Source organism: Cricetulus griseus, chromosome 9, assembly GCF_003668045.3.
Source record: "Cricetulus griseus strain 17A/GY chromosome 9, alternate assembly CriGri-PICRH-1.0, whole genome shotgun sequence".
In the NCBI taxonomy this organism is placed as follows: Eukaryota; Metazoa; Chordata; class Mammalia; order Rodentia; family Cricetidae; genus Cricetulus; species Cricetulus griseus.
In genome coordinates this window covers 19,837,191-19,857,924 of record NC_048602.1, presented here as the reverse complement: position 1 = coordinate 19,857,924, position 20,734 = coordinate 19,837,191, and the positions used below count along the sequence as shown (strand labels likewise).

The window sequence follows — 20,734 nt, the reverse complement described above, 5'->3', positions numbered from 1 at the left end:
TTTCCCTTCAGCAAGCAATCATTGTTTTCCACAAAGTCAAGGTACTTCTAGAAAACAGCTGTTCATTCTATTATCTATCCCATACAGCGATTCTGCTAAATTCCTGCAACAAAGGCAGGCACCACCATTCAGAGCTCTTGGGGACTTCAAAACCAGCTGTGTCATTTCTGATGTCATATGCACAGCTTCTCTCTCTATAGTTCCTCACCTTCAGCTATTTGTAAGATTTGACACTAGGATGAACAAAAGTGAGAGTTTATTAGAGCATTTTCTTTTATGGGTAGAGGATTTTACAAATTCAATGCATTTGGTGACTGTATTTTCCACTGAATAGGGATTATATATGGTATACCTCTTTCGGTTTCTTAGAGCTATGAATTTTGTGATGTACAGCACATTTAGAAGGAAAACTAAAGGCTTTGTCACTTTTTTTTATTTTTTGGTTTTTCGAGACAGGGTTTCTCTGTGGCTTTGGAAGCTGTCCTGGAACTAGCTCTTGTAGACCAGGCTGGTCTCGACCTCACAGAGATCCGCCTGCCTCTGCTTCCTGAGTGCTGGGATTAAAGGTGTGTGTCACCACCAACTGGCATAGGCTTTGTCGAATTTTTATGTTAGCAATTCTGTTATTATATTATTATTATTATTATTGAGACAGGATCTATGTAGTTCTGGCAGTCCCGGAACTCACTGTGTAGACTAGGATGGCTTCAGACTCAGACATTTCCATTCCTTTGCCTCCTGAGTTCTGGGATTGAAGACATGTACCACCATACCTGGTATTATTATCACTTCCTGGATGTTGAATGATGGGGGAAGTACTTCTGTGTATGTTTATCGTATTGATTGTTGAATAAAGTACTGTTTGGCCAATGAGGCAGCAAGTTAGGCAGGACTAGGAGTCAAAGAGGATTCTGGGAAATGTAGTAGAGAAGTGGTGATCCAGGCAAAAAGTGACATAGCAAGGAGACTCATATTTAAGCAAAGAGAAACAGGAATTGACCCCCTTCCTCCCCCGGCACAATGTGATCCACCGGCAAGGAGGGACACCAATGGAAGGTGTCCGATAAGTCTTATAAAATATATAGATTTATGATAATTAAGACTGAGCTAACATATGAGAATCCTAGTCATTGGCCAAGCAGCATTTGTACCTAATATAAGTCTGTGTATTATTCTGTCCATCCATACAGCTGGCAGAACTCGGGCGGCTGGCGGAGATTGCCCACGTGGCAGTAGTACTCGGGCGGCTTTTGGAGGAAAGATTTATCGTAACAGTTGAAGAAGGTAAATGTTTTATTTTTCATTTTTTTATTACAGCTATTCCCAGGGCTGGAGAAATGGTTTGGAGCCCTGGTTCCTCTTCCAGAACACTGTGTTCAATTTTCAACACATACACACAATAGCTCACACTGTTTTTAAGTAAATCGTCAGGGAATCTGGTGCCCTCTTCTGGCCTCCACAGGCATCAGACAAACATATAGTAACAGAAAGTCTTGTAGACAAAGCACCCACAAACATTAAAAATAATTCAGTTGCTATTGCAGAATTTTATTTGAATATAAACTGTGATATTTTATAAGATTTAAAACTTCATTGAAGACTTTCACAAATTTCTTGTCTTTGCTTCTATAATAATCTTGGGATTGATAAGAATACCATATAAACACTATGTTGCATGATTTACAACAGTATTTTCCTCTCCAGTATGAACTCTCTGATGTCTTCTAAGGTTTGAAAGGTGGATATAAGATACGCCACAGTCTTTGCATTTGTGGAGTGTCTCTCCAGTATGACTTTTCTGATGTGCTCTAAGATAGGAGCAGCTAGTGAAAGATTTGTCACATTCCTTACACCTGTAATGTCTCTCTCCAGTGTGAACACTCTGATGTGTTCTGAGATTTGACATGTAGTTAAAGGATTTGTCACATTCTAGACATTTGAAAGGTTTCTCTCCAGTATGAAGTTTCTGATGTGTTCTAAGATCTGAAATCTGATTAAAGGTTAGGTCACAGTCTTTGCATTTGTAAGGGTTTTCTCCAGTATGAATTTTCTGATGTATTTTAAGACTAAAAATCCGTAGAAAGGACATGTCACAGTCTTTGCATTTGTAGAGTTTCTCTCCAGTATGAATTTTCTGATGTGCTCTAAGATATGAGCATGTGGTAAAGGACTTGTCACATTCCTGACAGCTGTAAGGTCTCTCTCCAGTGTGAACTTTCTGATGTGTTCTGAGATGTGAGTTATGGGTAAAGAATTTGTCACATTCCATACATTTGTAAAGTTTCTCTCCAGTATGAATTTTCTGATGTTCTCTAAGAGTTGAGCGTGTGGTTAAATATTTGCCACATTCCTTACACCTGTAAGGTTTCTCTCGAGTGTGGACTCTCTGATGCGTTCTAAGATTTGAACGCTGAATAAAGGACATGTCACACTGTCCACATTTGTAAGGTTTCTCTCCAGTATGAATTTTCTGATGTTCTCTAAGATAGGTGCATGTAGTAAAAGATTTGCCACATTCTTTACAGCTGTAAGGTCTCTCTCCAGTATGAACACTCTGATGTCTTCTAAGATGTGAGTCCCGGGTAAAGGACTTGTCACATTCCGTACATTTGTAAGATTTCTCTCCAGTATGAATTTTCTGATGTGTTCTAAGAGTTGAGTTCACAGTAAAGGATTTGTCACACACCTCACATTTGTAAGGCTTCTCTCCAGTGTGGATTCTGTAATGCCTGTTAAGATGTGATAATTCAAGGAAGGACTTACCACATTCTTCACATTTGTAAAATGTCTCTAAAGAGTGAGTTTTCTGATGCCACCTAAGTGATGAATAGTGGGGAAAGGCTCTGTCACACTCATTGCACTTGTAAGGCTTCTCTCCACTGTGGAGTCTGTAATGGCTCTTAAGATGTGACAGCTGATGGAAGACCTTGCCACATTCTTGACAACTGCAATTTTCCTCATCGCTATGGATTTTCTGATGTCTCCTGAAACTGGAGCAGTGGGCAAAGGACTTGTCGCATTCCTTACATTTGTAAGGCTTCTCTCCAGTATGTGTTTTTTGATGGCTTTTAAGAGCTGAGGACTGAGGAAATGACTTTCCACATTCTTTGCATTTGTAAAGTTTCTCCCCAGTGTGAAGCCTTTGATGTGTTTTAAGATTTGCCCACTGGTTATAGGATTTGTCACAATCGTTGCACTTGTAGGGTTTCTTTCCAATATGGATTCTCTGATGGACAGTGAGGCTTAAGGCAGTCCTGAAGCATTTCCCACATTTCCCACACTGGTGTGGTGCCTCTCCAATGTAGACTGGTTGTTGCAAAAGACTGTATGCAGATCTGAAATAGTCATCAAATTCTCCCTGCCTGTGTTCATTCTTTGCAATGTAGAGTCTTTGATCTTGAGTAATGTTGGAACACAAATTTTCAGATCTTTCAAAGTCTTTAGAATTGCAAGGTTCAACTTGAGTGTGCATGCTTTCATGTCTGTCTGGGTTTGGTGAGTCAACAGAGGCATCCCTGTGATTACTGCATGTGTAGTGATTGGAGTTTTCTGTAGTTTCACTTGTTCTATAAAGTGCACATGTGGAGGGGTCATGAAGCACTTTGCCAACCTCATTACACTGACAAGACTCCTTTTCAGTCTTCACATGGTAATGGACAGGATCACATACATAATAGTTCTCTGGAAAATGAGTACAATTCAGATTAATAGGGCTTGTTTCAACAATAAACATTTGATAAATGACTGTCTCGCTAAGTTCTTTCTTAAGAGAAGTCAACCAGCAACTACTTAGGCATTTTTCTTTTGCTGTAATTGAATATATTCTCACAAAAACAGCCTGACATTCTGCTACCAACATCGTGAAAAAAGAAAACCAAAACAAACAAACAAAAAAGAAAACAACAAAAAAAACCAAAACCAAAAACCAAAACCAACCAAGCAACAATAAAAACAGGAACAACAACAACAAAAAAAAACTAGCTTGACAGGCTTCAAGGTTTGGAGATAATAATCGATATTCTCATAAAAAATATCTAAAGGCATGAAGTGGATCAAGAAATTGAGGTATCAGTAATTTGGATGGAGCTCACCAATTGATTATATTTAGGGTACGTGTCCATACTTTTAAATATTTCTTCTTAGAAACTGATGAAGAAGAGTTTAAACCAATCTTAGGTTCACAGTGTACTTGCTACGTGAAATGCAATGAGAAACACAGTTCAGAAGACCCAATTCCTTTAAAGATTAAAGACTCACTTAAAACCATCACAGGGGTTATTTTAGTTCTTTTTTTCCCTAAAACAGGGCATTAGTTCTTGAAAAGTAATGGATGCAAAGACAGTATAATGCCAGACATCAGAGGCTCCAGCTGGATTGAGGCAGGGCTGTCACGGGCAGCTTTTTCTTATTTCTATCCTCCACTGTCTGAGCTCCACACACTGCTGTGTTCTTAACTTTCCTCATAGGGTTGTTCTCAGGTCCACTCTGTACACTGACTCCTGAGACTATTTCCCACAAGGGTGCCTGTGTGTTCTCCACTGGGAAGAAAATGAAGGGTGTAATATGAAGACACACATGCAAGGAAGGCAATTAAAGAGTAATCCTACTTCGTGGACTCATGTTAGATTTAAAATTTTGTAAAATTATTTCAATCTGGTGTCAGCATTATCAAATAAAATTGCACTTTGTACTAGTATTGTCACCATAATTCAGGTGCAACAGACACAATGCCTTATAAGAGTTACAGCAGACAGGATGCATCCTGGGACAAGGATACTGTAGTAATTTAAATGATCAGGAATCCTTTCAAGTGAAATTGAATATCACAAAACCATTGTCAGCTCTGGCTTTCTCTTTCACTTGAAGCCATCACCGTTCTGTTGCTCATTTACTAGCCCATACTGGTTGTGGCTACTCTCTCCTCTCCACATATCAGGGCAGTCTTATTCTTTCTAGACAGGTGGCCAGTCCTATGTTGCATACCATAATCTACATGTTATGTGATGTAGCCCATGACACATGCTAGTAATTTTTAGAAAAAATACAGGCTTCTAACACAGTACTGGGCTCAGTACATGAAGAGAACACATAGGAGAGATGGATCTAGGAATAATTTCCAATTGCTATGTCATTCTGAATCTTCAGCATATTCAGGGACAATGTTCAGTTTTCATTCCTCGAGCTTTTCTCACAATTAAAACCATGTCTGCTACAACTACGGACACGAAGCTTTAAGATATGAGCATCAATGTTATACCATACTAAGTTTCTGAATGCATTGTGGAACCAAAAGGAGGGGTGCATGATACCTCTAACATGGAAAATGGAAGAAAAAATTAAATAGCATGAAAAAGTTCTTTTTTCCTACTATCAAACATTCCCTAGTCTGCATTGTTTCCAAGACAGCTTACCAGAGAATCTGCAACTTGTAATGCCAGTCCAGTACATATAAAAGATGAGTTACAAATTCTAGAAGCAAAATGCTCTCACCCACAGAGACCAGGTTGCTGTAATTCTCCAACATCACATCAATGTACAAAGCCCTCTGAGCAGAGTCCAGGCATTCCCACTCCTCCTGGGGGAAGTCCACAGTCACATCCCTGAATGTCAACACACCCTAAAATGAGAAAGTACAGTTTGACCACGTGATCCCAGGAACAGTGCTTTCCTTGACATAAGGAGACTTGAGGAAATTAGGAATGTAGATGAGGGAAGGTAAATCTTCAAAAAGATGATTTCTAATATAGCCACATTCTATAATGAATGTTCCAACTCTGTAAAAACAGGATGACAGAGTATCTCACAAGGAAACCCAAGCAACAAGACACACATTTAAGGTCTGGACGCAGTTAACTATCTGTTTTGGATCCTGTGTTATGTTGCAGAGGATCATAGTGTACAAGTCTCAGAAGGGAAATTTGGGAGGAAGAAGTATGTTTTAAATGCTGGACCTGTAGACTGTGCTAAAATACTGACACGAGTCAAATGGGCATGTATGGAAGGCAGAATTTATGATTGACTTTATAGGCAAAAAATACTGTTTTTTTTTCCCCACAATAACAAAAAGTGTAACAACACTGCCTACTGTCAATTTTAACATCAACGTATGAGATCAAGTCATCTATGGAATTACTTTTATAAGAATATTTGAGCCCCTAGAAAGCAGATAGAAAAATCCACACCAGACACATTTGATATCATCTAAAATTTTCTTTAGAAATAAGAATCAGGCAACTTAGACAATAATTTCAGAAGATTTGAAGAATATTTCACTCCAAAAGAGTTATAAAAATTAAGGAACCTTTAAAAACACATCAAACAATGTTTAAGTTGCAGCTCAGCATGTACTCATGTAGTAACCGTGGATCCATTCCAAAGTGACATTGATTTCCTGTTGGTAAATGAACACATTAAATTCTGTGAGAATTATCGTCACTTTTCAGTGCTTTGCAAATGTAATATAGCTCAGAAGAATGGCTGAGGAGAAAATCTGAGCTGGTGTGTCTGAATTTTATAGCTGTCAATGTGTTCCTTTTTTAGAACTTATGCTGTACTGTCTAACAGATTTTAGGTTAGTAGTGTTCCTGATTCTTCTTGTATTGCTTTGGGAATGGAAAGTGGTGACATACTCTGTCTGAGTCAGGAACAGAAATGCAAACCTGCGGATCAGAGCCCATTCCCCAGGTCTCTACTTTAACACACTGCAGCTTCAAGGTGGGGCCTGCAGCTACTCCTCTCACAGGAACTGACTAGAGCGAAGCAATCATGATCAAATGTGTCAAGTGTCGTGGCTTCTGCACATTAATCAGTCAACAACCTAAGACATGATTCCTGATGCATGCCACATAATGAGTCCCGGCCAGAAAGGGCTGCACACTGGTATCCTGTTTGGGGCTAAAGGAAAAAGAGTAATAAAAATACTGATCTCAGGCTAGGTGTGGTGGCGCACGCCTTTAATACCATCACTTGGGAGGCAGAGGCAGAGGCAGGTGGTCCTCTGTGAGTCTGAGGCCAGCATGGTCTACAGTGCTATTTTCAGGAGCAGCCAGAGCTACACAAAGAAGCCCTGTCTTGAAGAACAAATTGAAAAAAAAAAACCAAAAAACACTGATCTCTGTGGTTTGAGAAGTTACCACTGAGCCGTCTAACCAAGTGAGCGATGTGAGCAGCGATTCTCCTGAGAGAAACAGACGGCAGGTGTGACAACAAACACATGGCCACATCAGCACTGCTGTGACATTAAACACCAACTGAAATACAAGTAGACTGCAATCTGAATCTACACTCAAGAACATCAGTTTCGTGGCAAGATCAATCCATGCTCTGCACTGCCTAGTGTGCTTAAATTTTTAATAGTTGGAACCAAGTACTATTAAGCACTAAAACCCAAGATATGTCTCTTTTAACTCCACATATTGCTGAGACGCTGTGACAACTATTCCATGTGTTTCAATATGCGCTTTTTATAACCATGACTCAACAAAATGTGACAGACACCACAAATGGAGCCTACGTGACCCAGGAGCCCTCGCCCACTAATGTATAAAGATACAGTTCATACGCACAGCATTTGTGCTTCAACACATTTTTTTTGTTCATGTGTTAAAATTGGGAATATTTTCAAAATTACAGGTTAATGAGTTCATGTGAGATATTTGCCCTTGGGAAAAAGTAATTAATATTCGAAGGGCAGAATGGAAAAGTACTATAGGTGTGGATTTATGGAATTATAGCTGTAGTCATAAGACAGCCTGGTTTGGTCATAAAAACTGACTGCAGAATAACAGGATAGGTCAGAGAATACCATAAAGCTATGCAGAAAGCTTTGACAGTGTAGGCAAAAAGATACATTATAAAAACACGGCCTTTTCCATGTCTGGATCCATGATTCTGCTGTAGCTGAGGTCTGTGTTGATGTCCATGGCCCATGTTACTACAGGGGTCCATCAAACAAAGCCTGTGGAAGTCCAAGGGCTGTGCTGAGCCAGCAATGCCCTTCACCGGCTCTGCTCCTCACAGGCGGTGGGATTGAGGCCAGAGGACCCTGGCCCTGTCACTCATAGTAGAGCCCAACCCCTAACTCATAATAGAGAAAGCTGGCCCTACCCATTACCTGAGATGGGTGGTCCCAGAAGCCTGGACTGAGAACTCAGCTACCTCCCAGGCACACATCCAGTGCTTTGAGTTGGCACACCCCAGCATCCATCCTATCTGTGACCTGCTGGATGGGTGAAGGGACTGGTTGGTGGAACCATAGCCTCAGGATCACCCTGATATGGGACAACATTTCAGTGATGGGTCGAGTACTCAGGTTGTACCAGAAACCAGAGGCCTTGAATCTGACCAACAACCCAGTACAGAATGAACATTTGCATGTAAAACTGTTTGGACCAAAGGGTCTACTGAGTGACCCAGCACAGCTGCTAATGCCACAAGACAAATAAAGAGATGATGGAGAGTCGGGAAAGATGGAAGAGCAAAGCATTCTTATCTTTTGTTGCTTGTTTTTCTTCTTTACTATTATATACACTTTACTTTTCTATTTTCATTACTTTTTAAATTTTCCTTTGGGGGTGACATTACAAGGGTGAAAGGCAGATACAGAGGGACTGGGGTGCATGATGGGAAATTCACAATGGATCAGTAAAAACTTATTTTCAAAAAGAAATATATGGCCTTTTCAACAAACAGTTCCGGAAAAACTGGATCCAGAAGGTGAAGGAAATTAGATTCTTATCTTTCATTTACATAAGAATCCATTCGAAATGTATCAAAAACCTATTGAAAACCAGAAACACACAGAAACCTAGAAAACACGTGAATTCCCATCAGAATGTTGGAGTAGGCAAGGACTTATTGATTAGAAAGAATAGCAAGAGCACAGCATCCAACCTAAGTACCAACAGATGGGGTGACATGAAAATAGAGCTTCTGTACATCAATGGAGTTTATTGAAAAAAAAAAATTTAAGAGAGAACTAACATGTGACCCAGCAATGCCACTCCTGGGAATGTAACTGGAGAACTCCACATCTCAATACAGAAATATTTACACCCATGTTCAAAGCTATTGTATTACCATAGCAAAGTATTGTATTACCGTATCAAATGGAATACTATTCAGCTGAAGAGACACGTGTAATAAAAATCTGCAGGAAAGATGGATGGACTCAAAGTCCATATTGTGTCATATTGAGTGAGGTCATACAGTGTCAGGAAGAAGAAAACACATTTTCCCTGATGTGGAGATCTAGTCAACAATCTGTGTGCGTGGAAACAGTGTGCATGTGGGCACAGCAGAACATGGAGACAATACATATCAGGGTTTGAGGCAGGCCTGAATGCAGGTAATCAAACCAGTTATGAAAAAGGATATAGAGCTAATTGCCTTTTTAGCTTTAATTCTGTCACAGACCCTTTCTTTTTTTTTGTGGTGGATAAGTTCATAAAAGATATATTTGATAGCCAAAATATAAAATCTCATGCGAGGCTGCAGAGCTTCTGTTCCCAATGACGACTCCAACTGTATAAACGGACATTAAGTTGTAGTCTTTAGGTCTAGTTAATCTTGGTGTGTGATTTTTGTTGTTGTTTGAACATTCTTCATAGTAAAATTTGAAAATCATCAGAAGCAGAAAATGAAAGGCTTGGAATGTCTGGATATATAACATTTCTAGGAAAAGAGTGGACATGACCACTGACCTGGGACATGCTTTCTGGAGAATCAGCCATTTCTCTCTCTCTCTCTTCTTTGAGTTTCTCCTTCAGGAACAAGGAATAGATGGCTTGAGGCCCTTTGATATAGAGGGGGTCAAAGACAAAGTGCAAAAATTAATGCTGAACGCTGTTAGAGAACAATATTAAACCACATGAAAAGGACTCAAGGAAAAGAGTATAAAGAGGTGTCCAAAGGTGTCCCAAATCCAGGAGAACATGGAAAGACATTTAAAGCGTAAGGAGAAAAATCACTACCCATAGTATTATTACATCCAGAAACACACTTAAAATTGCTGGAGACTTAAATGCACTTCAAGACAGTCTCGGGTTACCATGATTGATTTCACTAAAGCAGCTTTGCAGACAATAATTAGAGGGCAAAATTTTTGCAGGAGAATCAGAGGGTTTACCAATGAGAATACGGAAAATAATAAATATCCTACGACTAATAGTAAATCCCAGAGAACTTGGAAGTAATCATCCACGGACAAGACAGCAAATCACTAATTCTCACACAGATGGAAGGAAAATACTGCCAATAATCCAACCAGCAACAACACCAAGAAGAAGAGCATAGTGAATAAAAATGCCAGAACCAGAAATCTAGCCACTCTGGAAATCAACATGGCGTATACTCAATTAAGCAAATAATCCCCCAAGTTAAATAAATCCAGCATATGACCCAGCCATTCCATTCCTTGGCATACACTCAGAGGACTTTGACATCCTACTCCATGGATACTTGCTCAGCTGTGTTCATTGATGCTCTACTCACAGTAGCTACAACATGGAAACAATCTAAACGTCCTTCTGCTGACAAATGGGTAGGGAAAATGTGGTACATATACACTACGGAATAGTATCTGTCTGTAAATTAAATTGAAATCTTGTGCTCTGCAGCTAAATGGATGGACAAAAGAAGATCAAAATAGAGTGAGGTCACCCAGACCCAGAAAGACAGACAATGAATATTCTTTCTCATAGGAAGTTCTGTAGGGGAACCTGTAGCCACGCCTGCTTAGGGGCTGGCTACAGGTCTGCCTGACCACGCGAGGGCAAGGCGTGGTCAGGGTGACATAGAGTGAGAGAAGGGCTGTGTTTCACTTTCGTTTTCCCCTTTCATCTTGGGCTTGGTACAGACCGCTGCCACCCCGGCTGGCTAGGTCACTCTGTAAGTAAGGCTTTTCCCTATTAAATACCCTTATATTTCTACTTGGCTCCGTATTTCCACTTTAAAGTTCCTAGCTCCAAATCTTCAGATGTGAGTCCACAACCTGTCGTGACTGCAGTAACCAGAAAAGTAACAAGACGGCATTGGGAGGTGTTAGGGATTGGCAGAAATGGGGTAACAGGGAACAAGTGATTGCAGGGGGAAATGGAAAGACAGGGGTAAGGATTTAATTATGGATAACAGCTGGATGTAAACACAAAAGAATAGGGTAAAATAATAGTAAGGGTGCCTATAAAGTCATAAGGAATTATACTATTATTCATCCACCAAATCTTGCCTATAGGACATATAAGTCTGTGTAAGCATATACATTTAGAATGTAATGGACAATTTCCCAGCTGAGCTGACAATGCTCCCACAAGAGCCATATTTTCTAACAAAACCACCAATACCGGGCATGAGAAGCCTATTTTGAAACTGCTGGTCACAGCTATCCAAGAGACTTCCAAAACATTAGTGGCTACCGTGGTTGTCCACGTTTGCCTCCCAGAGATAGAAGGTGAGCCCCTGTTGTTGAAGCAGCCATGTGCTTCAGTCACAGAAGACAGAAGAATAGAGATGGATCAGCATTTAAAGTTTCCTGCCTGAGGACTATCTTTCATGGTACCAGAAGGCAACATGCAGGCTTTCAAAGGAGGGAGCCAACTGACAGTCTTACCCAGCTACGAAACCTATGAACTACAACACTTTTCTGCACTGCACGGTAGCTCTAAGGGTACAGGAGTGGCACCCATAACTAGGTGGTAACCAACAGCTTCTAATTGGACTTAAAACCCTGCCTAGAAGAGGCAAACCATGCCTGCTACTGGAAGCCAAGCCAGTTTCAGTAAGGTTAGCGAAGTAATGGATCTTAGAGAACCTACAACTACTATCAGTCACTCACAGGCCGAGTCAATTCTTCTGTAGGAAGTTGTATCGTGACTACAATAGGATAATCCTGAGATCTTTCTCAGTGGAACTCTCCAGAATAATTTCTAGTGAAACAGAATGTTGCAGAACTGATTTCATGTCGCACTTTCACATTGATTTGAACCCCTTGCCACCCCTTCACCAATCCCTCCACTATACCTGGATCCTAAGCTTCTGTCTCCTCTCTCCTTCCAGGCCCCTCTGCTCTGCTGCACAGGTGAGCAGGTCTGGGTGATCAGTGAGCCCTGCACATGAGAAAGAGATTGTTCAGGAAGCCACTGGATTTCCAACACAGTACTGTGCTCAGTAGATGAAGAGAAAACCAAACCTAGGATTATACAAATGATACCCCGTACCATGTAGTGTCAGAATACTGAAAATACCCACAAAGCATTTTCAGCGAGTGTAACTTGAAGGCCACTTCCAGTCACAGCTCAGTCAAACCTCAGGAGCAGAAATGGAACTGAATGAATGGGATGAGAACATCATACACTAGTGATGCTCTGAATTCATCAGACCCAATCTGATGGAAGCCTCCCACCTCTCAAGGGGACACACACACGCGGCTTAATTTGTGAAGAAACACTGAGCAGGAGCAAGGGAGATGACAAGCAAACTATTTTCACACACAGAAACCATACTGCTGCAATTCTGCAACATCCAGTCTTAGACTAAGCCCTCTGAGCAGGCTCCAGGCATTGCCCCTCCATCTGGGAAAAGTCCACAGTCACACCTCTGGCTGTCAACAGACCACAAAATGAAACCAAACAGTTACAATGGTTGTGTTGGTGCACACCTTTAATGTCAGCCAAGGGGAGACGGAGATGGGTGGAACTATGAGTTCCAGTCTAATCTTGTCAGTTTTGAGCCAGACAATGACAACAGATCTCCAAGACAAGAACCTAAAAGAAAAAAGAAAGCAAATAACAGAACAGAAAAGAAAGAAGAAAGAAAGAAAATAACAGTTTGGTCATGTATCTAGGAAAGAGTGCTTTTCTTTGACTAAAGAGAGAAAAGACTATTGCAGACATTTTTCTGATGTCGATGAGTGACTATAATTATTTAAGAGATGCTTTCTAGTACTATCTTAAACAATAATCCCTTTCCAATTCTTTTTCTGCCCCCCCCCACCCCAACAGCCCATCCAAGATACAGTTCCTTTGTGTAGCTCCAGCTATCCTTAACCTTACTGGGTTTAACAAGCTGGCAAGGAACTCCAAGATCCACCTGCCTCCGCCTCCCAAATGCTGGGATTAAAGGCATGGTCACTACCACCACAAGGCTTTCAATGTTGTTTCTAACTGTGAAAATATTGTGACTTAATAACATAAAAAAAAACATACTGTGCCTTTTCAGGTTCTAAGTTGCATATTAAGAACTCAGCACAAGAAGACACATTTCTTTTTTTTTTTCCCCTTTCTTTTCTTTATTTCTATTTAATTATTTGTTTTTTGAGACAGGGTCTCACCACGAAGCTCTGGCTGTCCTGGAACTCACTATGCAGAGCATGCTGGCTTCCAACTCGCCTCTGCCTCCCCGGTGGTGGGATTAAAGGTGTTTGCCAACAAGCTTGTCAAAGACATTTTTCAGAATACTTCTCAGATGAAAAAATAATGGTGGATAAAAAGTTTACACTTAAATGTTAAAGCTTACAACCACGACTATGGAACTTGCAAAAACTATACTTTCCCATTCAATTACATTTGCTGGCGTTCTTTTCATGACTGACATAGAAAAGCTCTCCAGGAGGCGTCCAAGTCCCTAATTGTAAGCGGCACTGTGTTGAATAGGGAAGTGGTTGAAGGTGGAAGTTAGCCTGAACAAATACGAATTTAAAGAGCTTTGTCCTTTCCACCGTAGCAAAGAGAACGGTGTTTGCGAACATCAAGACTTAAATTCAAATATTCTGCTACATTGTTTTTATAATACCATTTTGGCAGTGAAGACCAATGAGAAAAGAATTAGTCCCGTTCATATGATCTAAAGATTTCCCACAAGCAGAATCTCGGATCCGGCTTCCTGATGAGCAGCAGAGAAACCGCTCGCACCCCCGCTCCTCCCTCCCGGGTCCCAGCCCCGCTGCTCCTCTGACCTGGGAGCTTCCAGGGCCGCCGGGCTGCGGTTCCCGCCACTGCGCTGCTGACTGCTGACTTTCCCAGGCCGCCCCGCGAGCGCGGACACCGCGGATCCCGAGGTCTCAGGTCCCCGCGGACCCGCCGCGTCCTCCGCACCCGGCTCTGCAGCGCGCGGGTCCCACCGTGCAGGACCCCGAGCAACGACAGGGAACCGGGCACTCGGCACTGCGGGCTGCGGCTCCCGAGTTCACTTCCTGGTCCTCTCTCGTTAGGTTTCCCGGCTTCCGTTTACATCACATCTTTAACCCCTCCCAGTTGCCCCTCCTTCCAGTGCATTCACCTAAAGTCCAGCACCCTCCCCATCTGCAATTTCCGCTCCAGTGTCCCCGCCCCACTGACCCGCTCTTCCCCCTGCATCTCCCGCCGCCTTGCACACAGCTCAGGCCGCCCTGGACCCGCTCTGCGCAGGCTCCACACACCCTTGCTGCAGCCTAGACCAGAGCTGCAGCCAGGAGGACGCTGCACCCCGGTGTCTGACCCCACAGTGAGCGCTGAGACCTCCAGAGAAAAGACAGGCAGCCCAACCTTGACAACCAGCCTCCTGGGCTACAACTTACATCAAACGATCACAAGCTAAATTCAGATGCCGGCGTCTATCTCATCGCCAACACAAACATGAGAAGCCAAAACCAAACACTGCCACTGTGACTTGGGGGAGAGACGTTTCAGGAACTTGGATTCTGAAAAGAAACCGGTGTCTGGAGAAGTCAGCCCATTGCTAACTGCCCAGGGCGGAGCTCATCCCACGCTGTCACCACTAGATGGGGGTCTTGTCAGTTTACCATTCCAGAAACAAGTTTGTCTTCTGCGATTCACGCTGAAGGTCTTTTGAGATGAAACATACAATTTGTTATTTTTATTTTTAAAGAAGCGGCGAATGCAAAAATTCTTGCCGTGCCAGATGCAGAAAATAAGTATGTATTTCCTGGCCTAAAAATGTCAGTTACAGCATCCCTTCTTTGGCTCTGGGGCCATTGCGAAAGAGGAGGAGGAAAGGGAGTAAGAAGGGAAAGACAAGGAAGGGCTGAGACATGCCATTCTCTAGACTCCATACAGCTGTTGTAATCAGTAACCAACAGCAACTGTACTGACCTGCATTGACCTCACACTAGACCACAGTCAGTCTAGGAAAGGCAAAGGCTCACAGGGTCCACTCTTTACCCCTCAAATGTGGTCTATGGATGGCTTGTAGGAGGAGAATCACTGCCTTTAGCTGCAGTCCTCTGCTCAGCCCAGCAGGATCCAACATACAGCTCCAAACCCACAGTCTCATCGCTAGCCCTGGTCAATCTCAGTGGATCCCAAGCAAAATCAATAGAGACGAGCACAAGGGAAAGATGAGTTGGAATTGTGCATCAGGATAGTAGTTGATAGGTAGGGAATGAGAATAGACAGTATTTGAGGTGCAAACACACAAACACACAGAGTCTGTGTGTGTGTGTGTGTGTGTGTGTGTGTGTGTGTGTGTGTGTGTGACTGTGAAATAGTTAAAAATGAAAACAAATAATGTTTTGTTTTTTGCATTGGGTTTCTCATTGTAACCCTTGCTTTCCATTGTAGGCCACGCTGGTCTTGAAATCTCAGAGACCTGTCTTCCTCAGTCTTGGGTATGCCATGCTGCTCTGGATTGAACTTTTTTTTAAATGACTCTATCAGTCAGTGATTTCTTTTTGGTTGTATCAATATCTGGTGGGGTTTATTTTTTAGTTTTTCAAGACTGGGTTTCTCTGTATAACAGCACTGGCTCTTCTGGAACTCCCTTTATATGCGATGATGCCCTCAAATTTCTGGAGACCCACCTATATCTGCATCCATAATGCTGGAATAAAATGAGTATGCCACCAAGTGTCACTTGCTATCTGGTTTAACATCAGGTAATGTTTGTTAAGAGTCAGTGGGGAAATCTTTGTTTTTTTTGTGCCAAGAAGTTTTTTTTTATTTTAGAAATAATATTATTTTACATTTCAATCCCACATTCCCTCACTCTCCAATCCTCACATGTCTGCAATTGACCCCCAAACCACCCCTAAGGATACTCCCCAAGGATAGTGAGGCCCTCCACGGGGGGGGGGGGCTCTCAAAGTCCATCACATCATTTGGGGGAGGGCCTAGGCCTTCCTTCCTGTATCTGGACTGCACTAGTATCCCTCCATAGGGCTCCCAAAGTCAATTTGTGCTCTAGGGATAAACACTGGCTTCACTGTTCGAGGCCCATAGGCTGCACAGGTCTCCCAGATGGCACCCACATTCAGAGGGCTTGGTTTGGTCCAATGCTGGTTCCCATTAGGAGTCTCTGTGCTCTCACTAGGTCAGGTCAATTGTTGGTGTGGGTTTCTCCAGTACAGTCTTGTCTCCTTTGCTCATCCCTCCTCCCTATCTACAACTGGATTCCAGGAGTATGGCTCAGTGCTCAGCTGTGGATGTCTGCTTCTGCTTTGATCAGCTACTTGATGAAGGCTGTAGGATGGCGACCGAGGTAATCATCAATCTTATTATCGGGGAAGGACATCAAAGGGCATCTCCACTCCTGCTTAGATTGTTAGTTGGGGGAATCTTAGTGGATCTCTGAACATCTCTCTGGTCCCACACATCTCTTTAAACCTATACTGGCTCCCTCTATTAAGGTGTCTCGTTTCTTGCTCTCCTCTATTCCTCCCCTGCCTCAGTCTTCTGATCCCTCTTGTTCTCCTCCCTCCTCTTCTCCCCTTATCTTTTTCCTACCTTCTTCCTGTCTGCCCCTGTGCTCCCAACTTGCTCAGGGGTTCTTGCCCCTTTTCCCTTCCCTGGGGACCACGTGTTTTTCTCTTGGGGGTCCTCCTTGTTTCCTAGTTTCTCTGGTGGTGTGGATTGAAGGATGGTAGTCCTTTGCTCTATGCCTAATATCCATATATGAGTGAGTACATATCATGCTTGTCTTTCTGCCATTTGGTTACCTCTCTCAGGATGGTCTCTTCCAGTTCCATCCATTTGCCAGCAAATTTCAAGATTCCATTGTTTTTTTCCACTGAGTAGTACTCCATTTTGCAAATGTACCGCATTTTCTCCATATATTCTTCTGTTGAGGGGCATCTAAGTTGCTTTGAGGTTCTGGCTATTACAAAAAATGCTGCCATGAACATAGTTGAACAGATGTCCTTGTTGTATGAACGTGCATTCTTTGGGTATATGCCTAAGAGTGGAACTGCTGGATCTTGAGGTAGACCGATTCCCATTTTCCTGATAAACCTCCATACTGATTTCCACAGTGGTTGTACAAGGTTGCACACCCACCAGCAATGGAGGAGTGTACTTCTTTCTCCACATCCTCTCTAGCATAGACTGTCATTGGTGTTTTTGATTTTAGCCATTCTGGCCGGTGTAAGATGGTATCTTAGAGTTGTTTTGAGTTGCATTTCCCTGACAGCTAAGGATGTTGAGCACTCTCTCAGGTAAGTGTCTTTCATCCATTTTAGATTCCTTTATTGGGAATTCTCTATTTAGTTTGTACCACACTTTTTTTATTTTTTTTGCTTTTTGTTTTTTTCGATACAGGGTTTCTCTGTGTAGCTTTGGAGCCTATCCTGGCACTCTCTCTGGAGACCAGGCTGGCCTTGAACTCACAGAGAACTGCCTTCCTTTGCCTCCCTAGTGCTGGGATTAAAGGTGTGCACCACCAATGCCCGGCTGTACCCCACTTTTTAACTGGATAGTTTGGTGTCTTGGTGGCTAGCTTCTTGAGTTCATTGTATATTTTGGAACCAGTCCTTTGCCAGATGTGGGGTTGGTGAAGATCTTTTCCCATTCTGTGGGCTGCTGTTTTGTCTTGCTGACTATGTATTTTGCCTTACAGAAGCTTCTCAGTTTCAAGTTCCCATTTATTAATTGTGGATCTCAGTGTCTGTGCTACTGGTGTTATGTTCAGGAATCAGTCTCCTGTACCAATTCTTTTGAGGGTACCTCTCGCTTTCTCTACTAAGAGGTTCAGTGTGGCTGGATTTATGTTGAGGTCTTTAATCCATTTGGATTTAGTTTTGTTCATGGTGATAGATATGGATCTATCTGCAGTCTTCTACATGCCAGCACACAGTTATGCCAGCACCATTTATTGAAGATGCTTTCTTTTTTCCATTGTATAACTTTAACATCTTTGTCAAAAATCAGGTGTTTGTAGGTGTGTGGGTTAATATCAGGGTTTTCAATTCAATTCCATTGGTCATCCTGTCTATTTTTGTGCCAATGCCAAGCTGTTTTCAGGACTATAGCTCTGTAATAGAGCTTGAAGTTAGGGATGGTGATGCCTCTGGAAGTTTCTTTATAGTACAGGGTTGTTTTGGCTATCCGAGGTCTTTTGTTTTTCCATATAAAGTTGAGAATTGTTCTTTCAAGGTCTGTGAAGAATTGTGTTGGGATTTTGATGGGGATTGCATTGAATCTGTAGATTGCTTTGGCAAGATTGTCATTTTTACTATGTTAATTCTACCTATCCAAGAGCATGGGAGATCTTTCCATTTTCTGTTATCTTTTTAAAATTTCTTTCTTTAAGGACTCTAAGTTCTTGCTATACAGGTCTTTTACTTGTTTGGTTAGTGTTACCCCAAGATATTTTATGTTGTTTGTTGCTATTGTAAAGGGTGATGTTTCTCTGATTTCTTTCTCAGCCCATTTATCTCTGTATATAGTAGGGCTAATAATTTATTTGAGTTAATCTTGTATCCTGCCACTTTGCTGAAGGTGTTTATCAGCTGTAGGAGTTCCCTGGTAAATTTTTTTCAGGTCACTTATGTAAACCATCATATCGTCTGCAAATGGTGAAAGTTTGACTAATTCCTTTTCAATTTGTATTCCCTTGATCTCTTTTTGTTGTCTTATCGCTCTAGGTAAAAATACAAGTACAATATTGGATAGATCTGGAGAGAGTGGATGGCCTTGTCTTGTTCCTCAATTTAGAGGAATCACTTGTAGTTTGATGTTGACTGTTGGTTTGCTATATACGGATTTTATTATGTTGAAATGTGTTCCTGTAATCCCTGACCTCCCCAAGACCTTCATCATGAAGAGGTGTTGGATTTTGTTGAAGGATTTTTCAGCATGGAATGAGATGAAAATGTGGTTGTCTTTTTCCAGTTTGTTTATATGGTGGATTACACTTCCAGAATCTCGTATGTTGAAGCATAGGTGCATCTGGGATGAATCATACTTGATCGTATCATATGATTTTTTTGATGTGTTCTTGGATTTGATTTGCCAGCATTTTTTTTTTTTTGGTACAAATGCTGCTTGGCCAATGACTAGGATTTCTCATCTGCTAGCTCAGCTCAGTCTTAATTATCAAAAATCTATTTATATTTATATTTATATTTTATAAGACTTATCTTATCAGACACCTTCTTTTGGCGTCCTCATCCCCGGGATCACATAGTGGCTTCGAGCAGAGAGCTGGATGAAGAGCAAAGGGGAAAAGGAACCACTTCCTGCTTGTCCTTGCTTAAATATGAGTCTCTCTGCTATGTCACGTCCTGCCTGGATCACCACTTCTTTACTACATTTCCCAGAATCCTCCTTGACTCCTAGTCCAGTCTAACTCATTGCTGCCTCTTTGGCCAAACAGTACTTTATTCAACAATCAATAAGATGAACGCACACAGAAGTACATTCCCCATCAGTGAGTATCCTTTTTCCCTCTTGTTTTCGGAGCAGTATGTTGCTAAAATCTGTTGGTGGAAGGAAGGAATTGCAGTGGAAAAATCAAAGTATCATATCCTATGAATGCTGTCCTCAGAAGCAAAGACCATCTTAAAGCAGGCAGTGATGGCTGCAACCTCATCCCATGGAAATCATCTTTCCTGGAGTGCCTGGCTCCAACTCCTTGACAAGAATCCTGGTTTTAGAATTGTTGACTCTCAAGAGCCTCCCTCTGACTACTCTCTTGCTGTTTGTTCAGGACTGCTTAAGGTTCCAGTAAGGACTACAAAAAACCCCTGAAAACAAGCCTCATCATTTCTCTAGATGTACAAGGAGCATCTATGTTTTGCTAGTGAAAATCAATTGAATTGTTGGGTGGTTATTTTTGAGAATTGGAAAGGGATGTACAGTTCCATACAGGAAGCCATTGAAAACAAATGGATCACTGAAACAATCTCCCTCTCCTTTTGCCCTGTCTCTCTGTGAGGTGGAGGTTTGGTCTAATGCCCATGCCTAGGTTTGAATTGAAGGTGTTACTATTGGTAAATCAAGAAGCATCCACTTTCCAGATCCACCTTCAGTGACTCAGAGTCACTGTCACTGTCCACTCACATATTCTCTCCATGCACATGAGGTATAAAATATAAAAGCCCTTACTGCTTGTCCCCTACCTTTGATTTGCCAGCATTTTATTGAGTATTTTTTCATCAATGTTCATGAGGGAGATTGGTCCGTAGTTCTCTTGAGTCTTTGTGTGGTTTGGGTACCAGAGTAATTGTAGTCTTGTAAAAAGAGTTTGTCAGTGACCCTTCTGCTTTTACTGTGTGGAACAATTTGAGGAGTATTGGTATTAGAACTTCTATGAATTTCTGGTAGAATTCTATACTGAAACCATCTGGCCATGGGCTTTTTTTGGTCCCAACTTTTGATGACTGCTTCTACTTCATTAGGGGTTATAGGTCTATTTAGATTACCTATCTGTTCTTCATTTAAATTTGGTAAGTGACATTTATCCAGACAATTGCCCATTTCCTTTAAAGTTTCCAGTTTTGTGGAATACATGTTTTTGAAGTATGACCATT

The 20,734-nt window shown here is 41.8% G+C and overlaps 1 protein-coding gene across 3 annotated transcripts; it reads right to left on the bottom strand.

The window, feature by feature from the left end:
- Positions 1-1,289: 1,289 nt before the first annotated feature.
- Positions 1,290-14,205, bottom strand: LOC100757167 (zinc finger protein 54-like). Of its 3 annotated transcripts, XM_027433902.2 has the most exons (6): positions 13,949-14,205; positions 12,653-12,758; positions 12,016-12,101; positions 9,702-9,793; positions 5,491-5,617; positions 1,290-3,681 (listed from the first exon to the last, which is right to left on the bottom strand). In XM_027433902.2, exons 4-6 carry the CDS (start codon positions 9,729-9,731, stop codon positions 1,667-1,669), a joined length of 2,172 nt encoding a protein of 723 aa, XP_027289703.1. In that variant the 5' UTR covers positions 9,732-9,793; positions 12,016-12,101; positions 12,653-12,758; positions 13,949-14,205; the 3' UTR covers positions 1,290-1,666. The 3 variants fall into 3 exon arrangements, with proteins under 3 accessions (XP_027289703.1, XP_035305392.1, XP_027289702.1); XM_035449501.1 differs by lacking the exon at positions 12,653-12,758 and having other exon boundaries at positions 5,491-6,391; XM_027433901.2 differs by lacking the exon at positions 12,653-12,758.
- Positions 14,206-20,734: the final 6,529 nt, after the last annotated feature.

Coding starts and splice junctions, on each gene's coding strand:
- LOC100757167 (XM_027433902.2), bottom strand. CDS start 9,731: ATGGCTGATTCTCCAGAAAGCATGTCCCAG. Junction 5,618..9,701: donor CTCCAGAAAGCATGTCCCAG/GTCAGTGGTCAT, acceptor TTCTCATTTTAG/GGTGTGTTGACATTCAGGGA. Junction 3,682..5,490: donor CAGCAACCTGGTCTCTGTGG/GTGAGAGCATTT, acceptor CTCATTTTCCAG/AGAACTATTATGTATGTGAT.